General features: G+C 46.7%; 1 protein-coding gene across 1 annotated transcript; it reads right to left on the minus strand.

The window, feature by feature from the left end:
* Window positions 1-7,935: 7,935 nt before the first annotated feature.
* Window positions 7,936-18,515, minus strand: NUFIP2 (nuclear fragile X mental retardation protein interacting protein 2). Its single transcript, XM_015421860.1, has 4 exons — window positions 18,509-18,515; window positions 12,891-14,633; window positions 9,253-9,285; window positions 7,936-8,026 (listed from the first exon to the last, which is right to left on the minus strand). Exons 1-4 carry the CDS (start codon window positions 18,513-18,515, stop codon window positions 7,974-7,976), a joined length of 1,836 nt encoding a protein of 611 aa, XP_015277346.1. The 3' UTR covers window positions 7,936-7,973.
* Window positions 18,516-19,198: the final 683 nt, after the last annotated feature.

The following is a 19,198-nucleotide window of genomic DNA, read 5'->3' on the forward strand; positions in this document are numbered from 1 at the left end:
CTGGAGCCCTCTTTGACACTGTGAGTACAAATAAATGCCTTGGAAGAAAACAGAACAGACAATTGTATTTTATTTTTCTTAATCAACGGCGTGTTTGTAACGAGGTGGTCAGGGCACACCCCTAAGCATGATCGGTTCCCACAGTGCCGAATCTATACTAGATTTGTAAGTACAGACTGTTTCTGCGTACCCCCCCCCCCAAAATCAGAATTCTGAATCAGGAGGATTTTTAATTCAGCATGGCCTATTTCACAAGGTTGTTGCAACAATAAAACAGAGAAAAAAACGAGGATAAAAATGGAAGTGAGAGATCAACAAAATGTGTGTCAGTCTGTACATTTTCTAGGAGTTGCCTTAATTCAGAGAAGGCAATGATCATCCACACACTCGAACCCCTGCAGCTGAATCCCACTCCAATTTGCAAGCATACTTTTGCGAGTCCCCCTCCCCCCCCCTTTCAGCCTAAAAGCCTCAACTGTGCTCCACGGACTACACACAAGCCAAACGAGAAGGGAACAGAAAAACCAAAATGTCTCAGACACACAGGAACGTAAATTTTTTATTCAACAATATTCATCATGTAGCATCTGTCTTAATGTATTGTTCTACACACATCTGTCTATTGCAACGGAGGGCTTTTCTCTTTAAAATATAAACATTCCCTAAGCGGGCAACTTAGAATTTTTAAGATGTGTCGTAGCACAGAATTCAAAATGAAATGTTAATTGGAAATTGTCACTTCCGGAGCTGACAAACTGACCCCTGACACAAAACAACCTTGTGAGATTACTCTGAAGGGGAGGAGAAGATGGGTACCCCCTGCCATGTCTACTTGGATCTCCCACCCCATGTGTTCCAATCTAGGAAGGGCTGCCCTTTGGACCAAGGTACCTGCCAGCTTCCCACCCTTGGAAAAAAGGAGCGGAAGGCAGCCAAGGTCCTGCATCTGGGTACTGTTCTAGCTTCGGGGCAGAATAGCCCACCCGTGCCCTCCCCCTCTGCAAGCTCAGCATACACCACCAAACTGTTTGCTACTAAGCCAAAACAGCTCCCAAAGATCATCTCTTGCGCACGCAGCTGAGGCGAACTGTCTCTTGCCTCAGAACTATTCAAAGACAAACTCAGTTTTACACAGCTCATTGCAGACCGAGAAGCCCTTCACAGGGCCTTGAAAAAGGAACCACGGTAAAACTAAGCCAGCCCAGAGCTCTCCTTGTCAACTCTTGAGCAAGGGGAGACAGCCAGGCTAGGCAGCTTTTGTTCATTCACTGCAGAGAGTGTGTGTCTGGGGGTGGAATGCTTTGGAAACACAACTGAATCTGCAAGTGGTGGATCAGGCCCACGGTCTACTAGTGAGCCAGACCGCTGCCCCATCCGAATCTCTGGAACACAACTCTGCAAGAGAAGGGCAGAGGAGCCAAAGAGGTCATTCACTTTTTCGCACAAAGTTGCCAAAGGGGGGGGGGGGGGGGGGGGGCAAGAGGAGCAATGGGGAGTTTAAATACAACTTTTAGTCGCAACCCGGCAAGCTCATGGGAGGCGGTCTTTGGAATTTATGCCAGCTGAGGAACTAAATAACAGGCTGCATAAGATTAAGGTACTTTCGGGGAGAAGAAGGTGGTTGCAGGCCAACCACCATCACCTCTGCAGGTTGTTGGGAGTAGGCTGGGGAAAGCAGGCAGGGATTAGGTATCATTTTATGAGCTGACACGCTTCTGCTACCAAATGGAGATTTGGGGCCCACACCTTAGGAAAAGCTTCTAGGATCCAAGCGTTATCGTTGAAGAGTCAAGCTTTGCACGACAAACATGCAAAGTGTAAAGCCCCTCTCTTTAGAGCTGTAGATTAAAACAGGACCAAAGAGGGAAAGCAACATTGCTCACCAAGAGCACTGTTGAATCTTTTGGAGGAAGATTATTTAGCTGCGGAGGCATGGCCTTCAAAATACACCCCTTCCCTTGTAAGATTTAGGGCGAGGGGACCATCAGCTCAAATCATCTATATACACGAGGGGCACATATCTTAAAACTGAAACCCAGGGAAATCAGGGGACTTTACAGCAAGGAAGCCTGCCAAGGATGGATCTCCCTGTCTCTGCTGGTAATGAGACACAAACTTGTAAAACGTTTCAAAGCATATGCATAGTTTTATTTCATCTGCTGTAAGAACTAAATCCTCCCGTCTCTCATGGTTTCAGCAAAACGCACGTGTGCAAAAGACATTTCTTTTTAAAAAAAATCTAATATATTCAGGAGAAATACAAAGATGGTTTAAAACAGAAACTATCAACTCATACCTGGGGGGGGGGGTGTCCAAAAGCCGGAGCTGTGCAGTTTGTGCCTGTGTTAGGTGTTAGAGCACACAGCTCATGTGTATATATATTTTAATGCAAGACAATTTCTCCCTGTCTTAAAAAGTGGGGGTCTTGGGAAGGAACTCTTGGTCAACTGAATTTACAACCTGCACAGAAAGACATGTTTCAATTCCCCCCTGCCCCCCCCAATCCCACTTGGAAATACTACCCGATGGTTGGTTGTGTCGTTTTGTATCTTTAATGAAACATACACAAAAGACCATACACCTTCCGGAATCCCCAAAGTGTTTTCTCAACAGGCAAACTCGGCACACCCCGTTCTCCAGCTCCAAGAGACAAAAAGAAGCACATGTGCAGAGGGAGGGGAAAAAGAAAAAGGATGGCAGGTTTTGCTCCTGGAGCAATTAAGAGACCAGCAATCCAGCTCCAGGCTCTTGATGGTTTGGCCAAAGATAAACGGTTGAGCAGGAAAAATCCCAGCGCCAGGAAACAAGTTATTTGGCCACACAAGGAAGCAGAGCTGCTCCTACAAACCTTGAGGACAGCCAAATTGATTGACATATTATTTAATTAAAACGCACTCCTATAAGAAAGGCACATTATATGTTGCTAAGCAGAAGTGAAAGACAGACAGACAGCGGCAGCTGAACACAGGGTTCTGCCAAACAAAACGGACCTTTGGGCTGTCCCATCCCATGTGCACCACCTGCATTTCTTTCCATTTCAGAAATTTTTTTACTGTAAGGAGGCTGTGGCAATCTACCCTTATGCATGCTGGTTCTCATACGATTCTGGGATTCCAGGGTTGCTAGTCGAGGCCTGGTGACTTAGGAAAGCATCAGAGACAGCTTGGGCCTCTGTAGTTTTGGGACCTTCACTGGTTCCCAAATGAACACAGTGGACTATTGACCAGTATTCCCTGCCCATACCAAAGGCCTTGCTGGAAGGAGATTAGAAAATGGTGCCTACCACAATATGAAAAGATGGCAACATATTAGAACAGACCAACTTCTGGAAAGGGGTCCAGTTCCATTGGCAAGTCAAGCGCCATGCTCAGGCATTCTCCCAGCCACCAACGGTACTTTGAGGTGGGTGCAGCACGGCAGAGGGTCAGCTAACAAAAACAACAAAGGCAATGGAACACAAAGGATTGCACCCATGCTCCATGGCATACCAGGAACTCACCAGGAATCCCTACGGTCCAGGAACACCACCGTATGGGGACAAGTGACATTTCAGAAACTGAAGCAGTCCTCCACGGCGTGTTTACCAAGATACTTCATTTCCTACATTTGGCATCACTAAGACTAAACTGGGAGCCCTGGGAAATATAGACCGTACAGAATCTTCAAAAAGCTGCAGTCTCAAAAAATTCTTGAGGGAAAGAAACAACCAGGAAACCAGTTTCAAACTGGTTTACACTGATCATCTTTGTGCACCATCAAAGGCGGGAGTTGGAGGAGCCCCCCCCCAACTCTGAACAACATACCAATGAGAACTTATTTGGCTGCAAGATGGGTGGGAGACACAGCACTTCCAGAAATTAAAGCCTGCCCTGATTATTTTATGCTAAAAACCTCTCCCACTCCCCAACTGCACCCACCCATCATTCACGTACTTGGAAAAGTCACTTAGCTGGGAACTGAGTCCCGTTGCTCAGGTGTACTAATGGGATGCCTGAATGCACACCCACAGAACATGGACTTCAGCATCTGAATGCCCATCATGCCTGAAGTTCCCGGTGCAGTACCAGCAAAAATGGGGGCCAAACTGCAGGTTCAACGCAGCATGGCCTAATGAAACATTTTCACAGCTCACAAGACAATCCTCCTTTAACAAAAAGGGTAAAAATTGTCCCCCTAAACTGAAAAGGCAAGACTGTAGACATAGCAAAACCAATACATTCTGGTGAAATACTGTTTCTACAGCATCTACACATATGTTAACCCCCAATGTGTACAGGAGTGAAGCGGAGGTTTTAAAAGCAGTGCCTCTTAGCCACTCCCTACTTAGCCCCTAGAAGTCCATTACAGAACAGGCAAGGCAGAGCAACTGAGGCTAAAACCATGTTTGCCACGGAGCTGATGGTGAAGATAGATCCAAGAGCTGGGAGTCAGTGCCAAGTCTGTGAGTCCTTATCACTTCTTAGAATACACCTGTGGGCAACAAAACTCTGGGCTTAGCAGAGCTAGAAAAAATGCTCTTCTGATGTACAAGGCAACAGTTTTTGCTGATGGCATTACCGTTGAAAAGTTTGATAAAAACGACAACTGCTGAAAAGAGAGATTTCTAAAAATGAGAAGCAGGCTCTTCCCAAATCACAAAACAGCTACAGCACTTCCATCCGGAACTAGAAACTGGTTTCGTTAGTGGCCGGCTAAATACTTTATAAAACAAAGTTTGGCAGGCAACCAGGGAAGGGCAACTTAATGGACAGCAGGGCAAAGTCTTAGGCCTAAATTCACCCCAAGATTGCAAATCTACTCCTGAATGGAGTGTCGGACAGAGGCGGAAGACAGAGTTAAGGCTTCCCCATGGGGGAAAGAGGCCTTGCATACAGAAAGCCAGCAAAACCAAGGGCTAGGCAGGCTGCTCTACAACTCCCAAGTACTTCATGCACTGGGCATCTAAGACACAGCCAAAAAACTGATCCAGGATCCTCCCACTTGCGTGTCCAGGAACAGGCTCACCTGCTCTTTGGCTTACCAGTCCCCAGCTATTCCCATACAACATCTGCCTCTCATTTCCAGGACACCCGATGCAACTCCCCCCCCCCCCATAATGGTCACCAGATGGGATCCAAAGAAAGCGCAGAGGGCCATCTTGTGCAAGAAAAAAGCCAGCCAATGGCATTGCGCCAGTTCTCAAGGCCCCGCCAATCAGAAATGGGAGTGCTGCCTTACCCTCTGCACATTAGTGACGTGTAGGAACATCTTGATGTGGCATAATTAAGAACAGCGCAACTACACCAACAGGTCCCTTCCCAAAACAATCAGCTCACCTATGCGGCTTCAGTGCTCTTCACCTTCCTACTGCTGCCTGGTTTCCAAGCCCTAAGTCAGGTGCAGCTCACTGGCCGCCTCCCTCCAAAACATACACAAAAGTAGTCAGGTTTAGATTTTGTATGGACTCAACAAATAATTACGTGAGGACTTCATAAGAAAAGCAACTTGACAAGGAAGGAGTTGTGGGAATGTTAAAAAGTGATGTGTGTGGGGGAGAGGGGGCATTCTACGCACAACTTTGAAGCACAGCCCTTGGCTCACAGATTGCACTGGGGTAGCCGGGAATGGAGACGTCGCCCCTTTTCGGGCTCCGGGAAAGTGATCGGCAAGGGGCACACAAGTCTCTCCCACCCAACAAAACAGGGGCACACTAGCTGAGCATGGGAAGGAGCGTTGTGCTTTCTCCAGCTGTAGTGTTTGCATCTTTGTTCAGCTAGAAGATGCTAGCTTGGCTCGGGGAAAAGGGCCTGGGAAAAGGAGCACCTCTGGGGCCAACCATCACAAGGCAGAGACAGACATGGAGCAGAGATACACCACCTGCAGGCTGCCTGAGGGGCATCCGTGTCCCCACTCTTGTGTGCCCCCATGTTCCACTTCAGTTGTTGGGCAAGAGATAACACACATGTTTTAAAAAAAGATACCATGTACATGCAAGACTCCCAGACCAAAAAAGAGATTGTTACAACCGGCCAAATACTCCATAGAAAAGGGTGGTGGTGTTGTGTCTAATGTACAGAATGGTGATCCATCAGCTTTTTCATAAGCACCGCTAAAGGAAAAAACTAAGTCTTTGAAAGGGCTCCAAGTGAAGGTTTATTTTTATTTTTTTTTGCCAGGAGCAACTTTAATAGAAGCAAATGAAGTTTTTAAAAGGCATGTTAAGGACACAACGGGGGGAAAAATTAAAACGGTGGCAGCACAGATCTTGGGGGGGGGGGAGAGAAGGGAGGAGAAAAATTGGGTCATTCACCTCCCAACAAACCAGTGGGACCCAAAAAAGGACAAGATAAACCAAACACAAGCACTCTGGCTGATGCCTGCCCAGTCAGCTCAGGAAGGGGGAGGAATCCCAGAGCGTGGAGGTAACAGCTGCTTCCCCCACATCCCAAGAGGGGCACACCTGCTTGCCTCTTTGCAGCCTTTCCCAAGAGAAAGCTTCAGCACACTCCACACTTCATCGCAGCTTCAGTCTTGCCAAGCCCCACAGTTTGCTCCTCATGCCCTGAATTTGCTCTTTAAAAAAAAAAAAAAGTTATTTTTCTGTTTCAGTGCTAGCCCCACCCCCACTTCTGGTCCTGTGATGATTTTTATTGTGAAGCAGGAGCTGAGAATAATAATAATCATAATTGTAATAATAATATACAGTATTAATAAGCTAGAATGGCTGCCTTAGGGTCAGACCAAAAGAGGGTTTCAATTTGAGGCAGGGAAGGGTCGAAGGCAGATTGGCAAGGGGAGAGAACGGGAGAGCACTGGCTTTTTCTTTTCTTTTCTTTTTCCTTTTTAAAAAATTTCATTTCCAAGTAGAACAAAAGTTAATGGGCAGGGAAGGGTGTGTGTGTGTGTGTGTGTGTGTGTGTGCAAGTTTTACCTATGAAGTTAGCAAAAACACAACATTCTCTCTGTTCCAGCTTCGCAGCGGAGAATGAAACAAAACAAAACAAAGCCAGCCAAGTGTTAAGAGACAGAAGAAAAATACCAAATACCTACAAGCTGAACAGATTTTGCTTGCTCCAATGGATATGGCGTAAAATTATGGGAGCGGGGCTATTCTTCCCCCTACCCCTAAAAAAAAAAAAGGTCTTGGATGCCTTAATAAAACAAAACTATGATCTAGAGTTTTGGATAGGGTCTGTCAAGATGACACGTTCCTCCCAGAAGTGCAATGGACTGCCACGCCAACCTTGCGGGTTCCAGAACCACAGAGTGACCATTTCCCAGAGAGGGAAGAAGACACACACGAGGTTTTAAGACATCCCTCCCACAATCTCCTTCACTTCCATTCACGGGGGGAGCGGCAGAGAGAAGAGCCCTGCAATGCTCGGGTTCCCCCCTCCCCAGCCTTCTTCGGCAGGATTCAAGTAAAACTGGAGGGGGGGGGGGGAGAGGGGAAAAAGTGGTCAGCAGCATGGCAAGAGAGAAGGGGAGAGGCGAGAGGCCCGGGGCTGCCCTCCCCATAGTTCCTCATCATTAGCATGTTCCACACGGCTGTGGAGTCCCAGCCAAAGCTGAAGAACCCTCCCCCACAGATGGCCAGAGCCCGCAGGGTGGGCTGCGCCGGTGTCCAGTTGGAGTTCAGGTCCACTCTCGGAACAACCCCCCCCCAAAAAAAAAGGCAAGGAGAGGAGGAGAAAGTGGAAATTCCGAACCAGAAGTTTAAATAATCCCATAATGCAAGTCTCTATCGATTCCTTGTGAAGTCTCCTCGTGCCCAGAGGCCCCTTTTTAATTTTTTAAAATAACTATATATATATATATATATATATATATTTTAATATATATATTTGTATATATTATCCTGCAATTCTAGTTCAGATTCCCCTGCCATGCCAGACAGTTCCGGAAGGAGCACCAAAACAGCTGTCCCCTGGCCTCAGCGGACAGCACACAGTCGCCACCGGAGGCCCCCCCTGGGCAGTGCCTCCTCACTCGCCTCACTGGTCAGGGTGATCCATGGCTTCGCCGTAAGTGATTATCCTTTTGGGATCTGCAAGAGAGGAACAGAGACCTGGATTGAGCTATAAGTTAAAGAGCTGGCTACAGTGAAGATAATGAGAAAAGGTTCAGGGCCCCCCCCCCCCCCCCTAGTTGGCTTCGCACAGAGCTGCCACAGCAAGTGCTCCACGTTTCCCCTTCTGGGTTTCTCCCGTGGCACAAAGAACCCCCGGTTTCCAGGGCTCAGCCAACAGCATCCTTCCCTGGCCTTCCCACAAAGGGAACCCAGAACCCCTACATTCATCCCAGCTCATTGTATACGGGGCTGGTCTTGAGGACAACTCAGAAACTGTGGCTCGTACAAACTGCTGCGGCTGAACTCCAAACGGGAGAGCAAGTGACAAGAACCATTTTGGTGTAGTGGTTAAGTGCGCGGACTCTAATCTGGGAGAACCGGGTTTGATTCCCCACTCCTCCACTTGCAGCTGCTGGATGACCTTGGGCAAGCCATGGTTCTGGCACAGCTGTTCTTGAAAAACAGCAGTTTCTGTCAGAGCTCTCTCAGCCCCACCTACCTCACAGGGAGTCTGTTGTGGGGAGGGGAAGGGAAAGGAGTTTGTGAGCCATGCTGAGACTCCTTTGGGTAGTGAAGGGCGGGGTATAAATCCAATCTCTTCTTCTGTTTAAAAATCTGGAAACTGATCTGGCTGCCAGTTTGTTTTCTGGTTGAGTTCAAGATGCTGCTCATTTACATTCACAGCTGGGACCCACAGTCCTTAGGGACTGGCAAGCCAACATGAGCTCCCCTGCAGCAGGTTGTGATCAGCACATAAGGCCATACTCCAGCACAGGCAGATCATCTGGAGCAGGGCCCTCCCCTGCTTTTCCTCTCCTTGGGGAAGAGGTGAACAGCTCCTCCTTCCTCATCTCTTTCTGCACAAGCTGCAAATGTTTTTACACCAGTGCACATTCACCTGTCAAGGTCTGCTTGGTGGTGGTTTTAGTTTCCCGTCAGGCCACTTTGTGGTATTATGAACTCTGACGTTTTAGAAGAAATTACAGGTTGGACTGGGGGGAGATGGGTTTGAATCTCTGCTCAGCCATGAAAAGCTTTCTGGAGGACATACAGTTACTCACACACCATCTCAGCCTCATCACAGGAGTGTTGCAATGGTAAAATAAAAAGAGATCCCTTATATATACCCAGTAAGCTCACGCACTCATTATTGGCTTGATCAGGCCAGGAAGACACTGAACAGAAAGGTTGAAGTTCCTTACCTTGCTTTTGCAAATTACAAAGAGATTCCATTTCTGTGGAAGAAAAAGTAGGGGAAATGTAAATATTACCCAGCGTGCCCTGGCAAACCTGAGCAGATTTCAAATCTGAGGTCTGACTTTAAACCAACCAACTAAATCCATTTCCCAAGGGCCAGTGCACTCAAAGAGATCCTGCGACATAATACAGGGACCGCACAGCCAGGAGTCTGCTTAGCACGGGATCGTATTTAAATCATGTGTGAGTTTCCTAAATGCTGCACAATGTTCATAGACACAGGACTCTGCCCTCAGGTACACAGTATAAATGTTACAGATCCATAAGAAAAGAAGAAAGAGGACTGGGGAGGGGGCAAATACCCAAACTCTAAAACATCATTCAACATTTTCACATCAATATACTGCTCTTGCTAATGATACTTGACCTCTCATTGTGCCAAGAGCTCCGAGACCCTGAGCAAGGACCACAAGGGAAAAGCTGCTCTGAGGATTCAAAAGTGCTGCCCAGCACACTAATGAACCTTTTCTTCAACCATTTGATAATTGAGACAGGTCTGGGATTTCTTTCATGAAGACCCACAATACCAGATTCTGACACCAAGTTCCATCATTGCAAATAGGTGAACAGTGACAGAAACAAGATACAGCGGGACATTTCTGCTTGGATAAAGCCGCCATCGGAGGGTAAGGGGAGAGGTGCATCCCAAACCCATGCTACCTGGAAAGAATGAAACAGTGAAAGCCCCGGGACAGAAGCAGAATCCAGCCTTCAAAGAAGCCCAGAGGAAAAGCCCTCCTTCCCTGATTTTAGCCAAAGAAATAGATCAGCAGTGGCTGTGCTACCAAGGCAGAGGGCTTGCTGCTGGGCACATCTGGGAAGAAACACCTTGGGAAAGGCAAACAAGCCTAGACGGGGATAATGGGCCATGCCTCTAGCCGTCTACCTTAGAGCACCCCTCTCTCTCAACCTCAGCACTGCAACACACCAAGAAATCAGCTCAAAGCCTGTGTTCAGAGGTGACAGCGGCATCCGCAAAGCACTGAATCCACAACTTGTCTCTTCCTCCTGACCTAGTTGGCCACTGAAGCACGGCGGTGCCAGGCTGGGCCACTCGCTCCATTTCCCAGGCTGCTCTCCTGCCACCTGACATCAAGCGAAGAGGTGAGAATCCAGAGGCAGGACTGGCACCCGGAAAGGCCCCCATCAGCACCTCTTTTCATGGAAATCAGCCCCTTCCGACCAAACCTGCTCATCTTCCTCTCCCCTCCGCTGCTACCAGCAACCACCAATCCCTGTCACCTTGTGGCTAGAAGCCATCAGAAAGTACCCTAGTCTAGAGATGTAAAATTTCCAGATATTTTGAAGCTCGGAAAAAAACCCGTTTTTTTCCGGGTTTTTTCGGGGGGAAACAGAAATTTTCGGAAAAATTGAAAAAAATGCTACATTAGCATTTCTTTTGTCTTTTCTAGATTGAAAGTCATTCTGTTACTTTAGGAACATAAAATATGACTATGGACATTTTTATTTGGCATGAAATTATCACAACTAGCATATTAAAAATATAGTGTATCCAAACAATTATTACAAACAGAATACCCACCCACATGCAAAAACAAAACTGAAACCTTTTTATTTTCTTCTGACAATAGCACCTCCTAAAGGAAGAAATGCATCTTGCATTGGAGAGTTCAGTTTGTAACCTAGGACTGGCTTGTCCTCAGTGCACAGAAATTAGATCAATCTGATACCATATATATATATTTTAGAAATGATTTGGAAAATATTTGGAAGCAGGAACAAGAAAGGGGAAAAAAACTAAACCTAACAAAGAACTCCAAAACCAAACAAAGGTTAGTGGAAAGGAGGGCCAATATTAAAACCTTTTCATAAAAAGAGGTATATAAAACATATATAGGGGCCCAATTACAACCAATATATATAAAACTTTTTTAGCCCTGGTTATGGTTATGTTTTATATATATTGGTTGTAATTGGGCCCCTATATATGTTTTAATTTGTTATTATTAATAAATACATGTACCTCTTTTTATGAAAAGGTTTTAATATTGGCCCTTCTTTTCACTAACCTTTGTTTGGTTTTGGAAAATATTTGAACACCTTGTCTTAAAATATTTTATTAATCATGTTAAAAACGGTTTTTTTCCTAATTTTTCCGGTTTTTTTCCGGACCTTCACATCTCTAGTCTAGTGGTTTTCAAGCTGCATTCCAGGGAGGCTTACCCAAAGATTCCCAACAAAGGGATCAGTCATGGCGCGCACGTTTTTCTGAAAAGAGTTTGGCCGCCACATCTGAGCTTCCTCCACAATGCAGAGTGGGGGGGGGGGGGCTTTGCCACGTGCAGCCTCCCGGGACAAGGAGGACTCTGTGGGAGTTGAACGTATGCCCCAGAATCTAGCATGGAGTTCCTCAGCAGACAGGTGGATAGGGGAGTGCTTCACTAAAGGTGGCAGTTTTGGGAAATCACTGCCCAGGATCAGTTGCCAGTGATCTAGTCCCAAATGCTATGCCTCCTCAAGCACAAGGACCATGACAGAAGGAAACGCTGCAAGAAAGCATCAGCTGATCTGGTACGCTATGCTGACTTTTGTAGCTCAAGAGGTACTTGGAGGGAGACAGGTGGATAGGGGAACGCTTCACTAAAGGTGGGAGGTTTTGGAAATCACTGCCCAGGATCAGTTGCCAGTGATCTAGTCCCAAATGCTATGTCTCCTCATGCACAAGGACCATGACAGAAAGAAACACTGCAAGAAAGCATCAGCTGATCTGGTACGCTATGCTGACTTTTGTAGCTCAAAAGGTACTTGGAGGGAGGTATCAAAACTGCATGAAAGTTGGGGGGGGGGAGTGAGAAATAGCAATCTTTGGAAAGAGCAATGCAAGCTTCATGATTTTTCTGTGAAGACCCTGGCTCCCAAGTATGCCAGACATTCAGCTGTCGATAGAACATACCAGGGGAGGTGGGGGGGAGAGACTGAAGGCCTTTTGGCTGCAGACAAACCAAGGTACATATCAACTGCCCTTTGAGAGACAGCTAACTGATCTTTAGTCACAGCCAGAGTACTACGAAAGCCAATTACAAGCAGGAAAACCCGTGGGAGGAGCAAACGCTCCCTCCCCCACCCCAGTAACTTGGTATGCCACCCACACATAGAGATTCCTCTCAATTCAGTCCCGCTAAGGTCAGAGGGCTCCAATCAGGAAGCTCACTGGGAAAGTTATCCAACATTTCACAGAAGCAGCTTTATACAGAGTATACAGATTGTTGGTCCCTCCAGCCAATAATGCCTGGCAGTGGCTTTCTAGCATCTAAGGCATTCCCATTACTCAAGATCTTTTAACTAGAGATACTGGGGAGCAGACCTGATACCCTCGGCATGTAACGCAAATCACCAAGCTATGGCTCTTCCCTTCCCTACGGAACTCAGCAGCATCTGACCAATACAATTCAACAGCTGCATTTGTGTTTGTTTTGTTCCCATTACCGGGGCGGGGGGGAGGGGGGAAATGGGGACAACAGGAAACAGACATTGGTAGCCAAGGGGTTGCCTAGTTTTAAACCCTACTGGAGGATAATATTTCACAGTGGCCAGGCACACCATAAGGAAACAAAGCCATTACCTTGAGTGTGATATAGAACAGCAGCCCTCAGGTCAAAATCACCCCAGCTTTCTTTCCTTTCTAGGCCTCTCTGGTACCTCTGTTCTTTGGTGGAGGCTAACAAACCGTTCGTAGGGGAGGCCAGCTGATTCTCTACATGATAGTCCTTGGAGAGAAAGATAAATGCCCCTGGGCTACTAAGTTCGGCTGGGTGCAGACCACTTGCTTGATGGGACTCCAACAAAAAACCACCCCCCTCGCCAGCAGTCCCAAGCTTTACGATGCCACCGAGGAGCTGCGGACTAGTCCGTTTGTCCAGCTCGTAAGCCTTGGGGAACACAGGCTGGTCAGGTCCCGAGGGAGCTGCGTCGCCCTGTGAAGCCAAATCATTAGGGCATTCCCCTTGAAATGTCACCTCCTCAGATTTACTGTCCACCAATTTCCTCACTGCAGTCTCAGGACCCGCATTGGGCTCATTTATAAACGATAAACCCCACTGGTTCTGGAAGATGTCACCAAGGCTCTGTTGGTTTGCCTGGAACGACAGTTCAGCTGGCGTGGCATTGAGGAGAACAGCTTGCATATTTGAAGGGTAGATAAAAAGACTCGACTTCTTCTGCTCCACGGCCGAGGTCATACCAGCATCCTGGGGTACTAACTCGGAAGAGGCCAGCAAAATGGCACTAGCAGCAGGCGCAAGCAGTGACTGGCTCCCTGTAGGACACACGCTGCGATCGGCCCCAGCTAAAAGCGGACCATTGGAAAAGCTAGCAGAAGTAACGGATTTCATAGCAGACATGGGGACTTGAGAAAGGCGGCTGGAGGGCTGGACTTCAGCGGCAGACGACGAACACAGGGAGGAGGAGGAGGAGGAGGAGGAGGAGGAGGAGGATGAAGATGACGACGACAAAGATGGGGCTTGTGCAGCTTTGTTGAGGTTCTCTTTTACTTTGCTTGCATAACTGATCTTGGGAACAATTTTTGCACTGCTATTGTCCACCGGGAAAACCGGTGGTGGTTTAAAGAGAGTCCAAGAATCCTCTTTGGAGGCAGCTGCCGACACAGGTTTCCCCTTGGGCCGCTCCTCAAACTTTTTGCTAGGGACCCCAACCTTGGCATCTGAGTTCTTCCGCTGTACATCCCCGACACTCGGCTTCCCACGGCCTGCCCCCATGGCCCCCGTCTCACACTTCCAAGCAAGTTTCATGCCATCCACTCTGCTCCCCTTCATTTCAACGCAGTCAGATTTGAAACCTTCAGAGTCCTGCTTTAAGGCTGAGGTGGTGACCACGGGCTCGTGGGGCATTTTCTCCTGCACCAGATTCAAGTTCTCGCAGCCCTTGGCACTGTTGCGCCTACCTTTCCGCTTCTTGGGAGTGGTGTAGCCACTCTCTGACCCACTCCCGTCATTGTCCAGCCCTTTGCTGACGTAACCATTGGTTATATAGCTACAGCTGCTCGTGATGACACCATTGGGAACAGAGACCACCTCGGGCTTTTCAGAGGGTTGGTTCTCTCTCGTTTTGTTTTCATAACATTTCTCATTCCTTCTGTCCATGCCTCCTTTTGGAATGAAATTCTTGGATTTGAGTCCAGCTTTTCCAAACGTGCCACCCTTCACAGCCGGTCTGAGCGTGAGGCTAGTATCGCCGAGTTGCTGGCTACCGTTGGGAACCCTGGAAATAAGGCTGGCTGATTCCACCGAGTTCAGACTCTTTACAGATGCTTCTCTTTCCCCAACATTCCCATTCAGCTCGCCGTGCCCTGCAAAAAGCAAAAGAAGATGATGAGTCTCCACAGCAGGCTTTTAACACTTCTCAGTTCCACGTATAAAACTGCCACAGGGTGGCTGGTTTTTATTTTGTTTAAATATATATAGTATTTTCCCTTATCTGCTCAAGCTATTTCATTTTGGAAATTCTTGGAACAACCCAGAAAGACACGCTGCTGACTATTTTCCCCATATTAAGGAGGGAGAAATGTGCTTCTTAGCCTTTTTGGGGAGAAAGGAATGGCGAACACCAGCACCTGAAACGGCCAGTGAAATGCCTCTGCACTTGAGAACCTCAAAGGCACAGAGATGAAAGACACACCTGCTGTGTTTCAGCTTGCTTAAGACACTGAAGAAACTCCTGGCTGAACCAACATTTGAATTCAAGACATACCCGTATGGTATCCCCGAAGAACTGTCCCACCTCACAGCTTTCCTATAGAGGGTATAACCTTGTGGGAAATTTCCAAGGTGGAATATATTGTATTCAATATCTAAACTGAACTCTTGCCCAAGTAGCCAGGACCTGCAAGTGCCTGTTAGTTTGTATGTTCCTCAAATATGAGACAACTCTATCCAAAACATTGCATGCTCGTTTATTACCTTAGACTTATAAGCCGCCTTCCCCTCCATAGCAAGGCTCAGGGCGGGTAATAACAATTAAAATTTAAAACACCCTACAAAACTATCTTATACAATTATCAAACTATCAAGTCAGCACACATAAAACTAATACGGCATAAATATCATCAATAAGAGGGGAGGGATGGCAAAACAGATGAGCCATGGCTAATCCGCACCCATGGGCCTGGTGGGACATCTCTTGTCTTGCAGGCCCTGCGAAATTGTCTCAGATCCCGCAGGGCCCAGGTCTCATTAGACAGAGAGTTCCACCAGGTTGGAGCCACATTAGCACATTACCCATAAATACTCAGAGTCCAACATAAATGCACACTAAAACCAGAAGTCCAATGAAGACAATAAAAGATATGCACAGATTTTAGGATGACACCTGAGGCATTTCCAGTTCTTGCTCACCAATGAGAAAAATATGGAAAACATAAATAACTAGCTTGTTAAGGAGAAGACTAAGTTAGACGCTGTAAACGCCAAGGACTCAGTGCTCTTCATCCTGGCCGTGGGCTATTTGCTGCAACATTCAGCCTTCCATTACCCGGGGAATTATTTTGCATAAAGATGCCTCACCCCTCACTTGTCTAACTAGGTATAGTCCAGACACAGGTTTGCCATCTCTGCAAAAACATGGCCCAAGAAGACAGGCACAAAACCACCATTTACCAGAAGTTAAGAGACCCCTTGCTAAAAGCCAGAGTCCATTTGCTGAAGCCGGGGCATCAGCAGTTTCTTCATGCCAGCCCTTCAGAGTCAGCTGTGAAAAATCCTTTCAAGCCAAGCAGGATCTTTGTCTGGGTGAGAACCACCATGTGATTCAATAACATTCTGATACACACTGTGTATAGTAAACCGGGTTAGACTAACAGAATACCCCCATTTCTGAATACTACTTCACCCAAGAGAAGAGCCAGCATGCCTCAGAAAGGCAGCAGAGAAAGACACCTTGCTTGTTGGGCATTGCAAAACATGCACACAGACCAAGGTCCCAATAGAAAGAACACGAGCATTCTGAGGGATGGAGGGGAAACTGGCAAGAGAAGGACATCGGCAAACACTAATGGGACTGTTATCAGCATAGCACAGTCCAGATGGCAGCCACCACAGTAACCCTGTAGTACCACACCATCAAATCCAAGGGAACGAACTTCACAAAATGAACCTTGATCAACTAAACTTAGAAGTCGTTGTGTGTGTGTGTGGGGGGGGCATTTTTCTTCACTTGTTTCTATTACTTTCACAACTTTAGCCATTATGCTTGCAAATGTATCTCCACATGGGGGCTGCAAACCTATTCAGTTTTTTAACAGATCAAAGGTCAGATTTCCAAGGATACCAAGGGACACATGCCTTTAGGAGTATGCATAGCTCATCAGTTTTCTATGGCAAGTGACAGATAACAGATAAAACAGTACTTTTGGTTCATCTGAGGAACGAATTCTTCAAAATGCTTCTAATTATAAATGCAATGCTCCCTTATGCTGTTGCAGCCATCTCCCAGTGGTTGCCAAAAGCTGGCTTGCAAAGGTCTCCATGTAGAAGAGAAGAAAATGGTGTTAAAAACCCAAAGAAAGCTGTGCTGCCATCCTCCATCTTTCAAACCAACACAGTAAGTCAGAAGTGGTACTGTTACATTCTAAGAATAAACCCACCAAAAGAACCCCCCTCCCCAAAAGACACAGGGATCTTGATATACACGCCCTCAGCCACACTTGACACACAAACCTCAGAGATTAACAGATTTAAGAGCAGGCTTATTTTTTATTTTAGCTGTTTCTAAGCTTTCTACCTTCATGGAATCCCTTCCAACAAAATGTTCTTAGTGAGGAACCCCTGTGCAGGTGCTGCACAACGCCAGCACACTGCAGAGGATTTGGGGACACGTTCTACAGCACTGCTGGGTCTCAAATAAACTGAAAGCACAGCCTTGAATGCACCCAATACTCCCTTTAGCAGCACACTGTATGGGAAGATCAGCAGGAGTGGGCAAGCTCCTCCAGCATGCCTGATCTTTTCACTGAGGAAACTCCAGGCAAGAAGCCTCCAAATACCCACTGGTCTACTTCAAACACCTTCTGGTTAATACAAGACAGGGGCAGCAGTGTTAGGTCTAAACCTGGAAACAGGGAAAGGTCTCCACTCCAAGATGCACCCAAAACAGCAGTGACAATGTGGAAAGTCAGCACGTGCTGCCAATTCAACAGAAAGTTCATGTTGCCCAAAAAGGAGTCAAAAATAACAAGTCGTCATTTTGACAAATCCAGGTACAACAGCATCATGGCTTTTTGTGTCTAAGCAGTCGGCGAAAGGGATGTCTTACTGGATCATCTTTACATTGGTAGGGGAGTATGTTATTAAACAGAGCAGAAGTTCTGAAAGTATGTTAGCCTCTGTGTGGGTCCCGACTCGCCTAAATGCCCTCCAAAACATTAAAAAGCCCCAGCATCATAAACATGAGGATTCTTAAGGTCACATGTGAAGGTCTGGAGGGGGGGGGAACACAGAACATTTATTTCAAAACACCACTTTTCTCCCAATTTTTTCCCAGACCTTCTCATCTCTAACCCTAGCACGAGCAATTGCAACAGAAGCAGGAAACTGAATCAACCCCCCCCCCCAATTTGTCTCTCCACTTCCTGAAATTTATTCAGAGACACAGATGCACACTTAATTAGAAGAGGCATCAAAGTAACAGTTTTATCACCTTCATCTTGATATCAATGGCATAACCTGGTCACCAGAGAAAAGGATCTTGCTATTTTACAATTCACGGTCCAGATTGTTCTTTTTTTTTTTATGCTTTGTTTGCTATTCTACTATTTTAATTCCATTTATGAAAACTGCTTGCCAGTGAGGAATAAGTGGGCAAGCATCATTCATTTTTGTTGGTTAATGATGGCCAGATGTCTGGGCCACCCAAAATCCAAAGGCAACACTGTGACCTTTGGCAAATGTCTTCTTCATAATGATCCGAATGGAAACATGCTCCATATTTTAGCAGCTTTAGACTTTTAGAAAGTCTCAAAATGGAAATTAGTTCAATCCTTCAAATTATTCACTATGCATATTCAAGAAATGTGTGGATAGCAGCTGCCTGTCAGAAACAAACCAACACATTTATGCAACTGTTGCGAACACAGGATGCTGGCCGACATCAAACTAAAAAAACGGCCCACCTTGGCCAGCAACGCCTCTGCAACAACAAAAGATCTCAAGTCTCTTCCAACCCACTTACCTGCCATCCTCCCAACTAGCCTTACCAAGGTATGACTTTAGGACCTTCTTCATGCAAGTCATCTGATCACCTCATGTACGGTATTCACCCTGGTTCTTTAAAAAGCCCATGCCTTAGCAGGGGTTTTCAGACCCACCCTGAGGCTTTCTCACCCAATGACTGCAACAGAAATATAGGCTAAACCACAGTGCCACTTGACACATAAACCTCACACCCAACTATGGTCTGGAGTCCCCAGCCGACTTTCTTAGGAAGGCTTACTTTTAGGGTGACTCTGGATCAAAGGACATTTATACCTAAAAGAGTTGAAGAAAGGTTTTCCTAGAATATTCCACCTGTAAAATTAGATGCAAAAGGAAAAGGGGGGGGGGGGAAGGAGGGTTGGGATGTCACAGATCAGCAAAATCAAATCCAAAATTTGCTGCTATATCGCCACTGCATACAGGGCTTGTCTCAGGTGTTCTGATCCCACTGCACAGCGCCCTAAAAAAGGTACAGAATCCCCCACAAAACATACCGCCCTTTCTTCCTCTCCCTAGCATTAGTCCCCAAAGCCCTGCCCCACAGGTAACCCATAAACTCCTGCCACTAGTACCATCCACAAGTCTTGCCAGTGGACCTATGGAGGTTCAGCCATAAAGCTCCATGGCAGCTGGGGGGGGGGTCATATTCCTCCTACCTTTACCCCCA

Source organism: Gekko japonicus, unplaced genomic scaffold (assembly GCF_001447785.1).
Source record: "Gekko japonicus isolate JY-2015 unplaced genomic scaffold, Gekko_japonicus_V1.1 scaffold21, whole genome shotgun sequence".
Taxonomy (NCBI): Eukaryota; Metazoa; Chordata; class Lepidosauria; order Squamata; family Gekkonidae; genus Gekko; species Gekko japonicus.

Coding starts and splice junctions, on each gene's coding strand:
- NUFIP2 (XM_015421860.1), bottom strand. Junction 9,286..12,890: donor TGTTCTATATCACACTCAAG/GTAATGGCTTTG, acceptor TTTCTTCCACAG/AAATGGAATCTCTTTGTAAT. Junction 8,027..9,252: donor TTGTAATTTGCAAAAGCAAG/GTAAGGAACTTC, acceptor CCTCTCTTGCAG/ATCCCAAAAGGATAATCACT.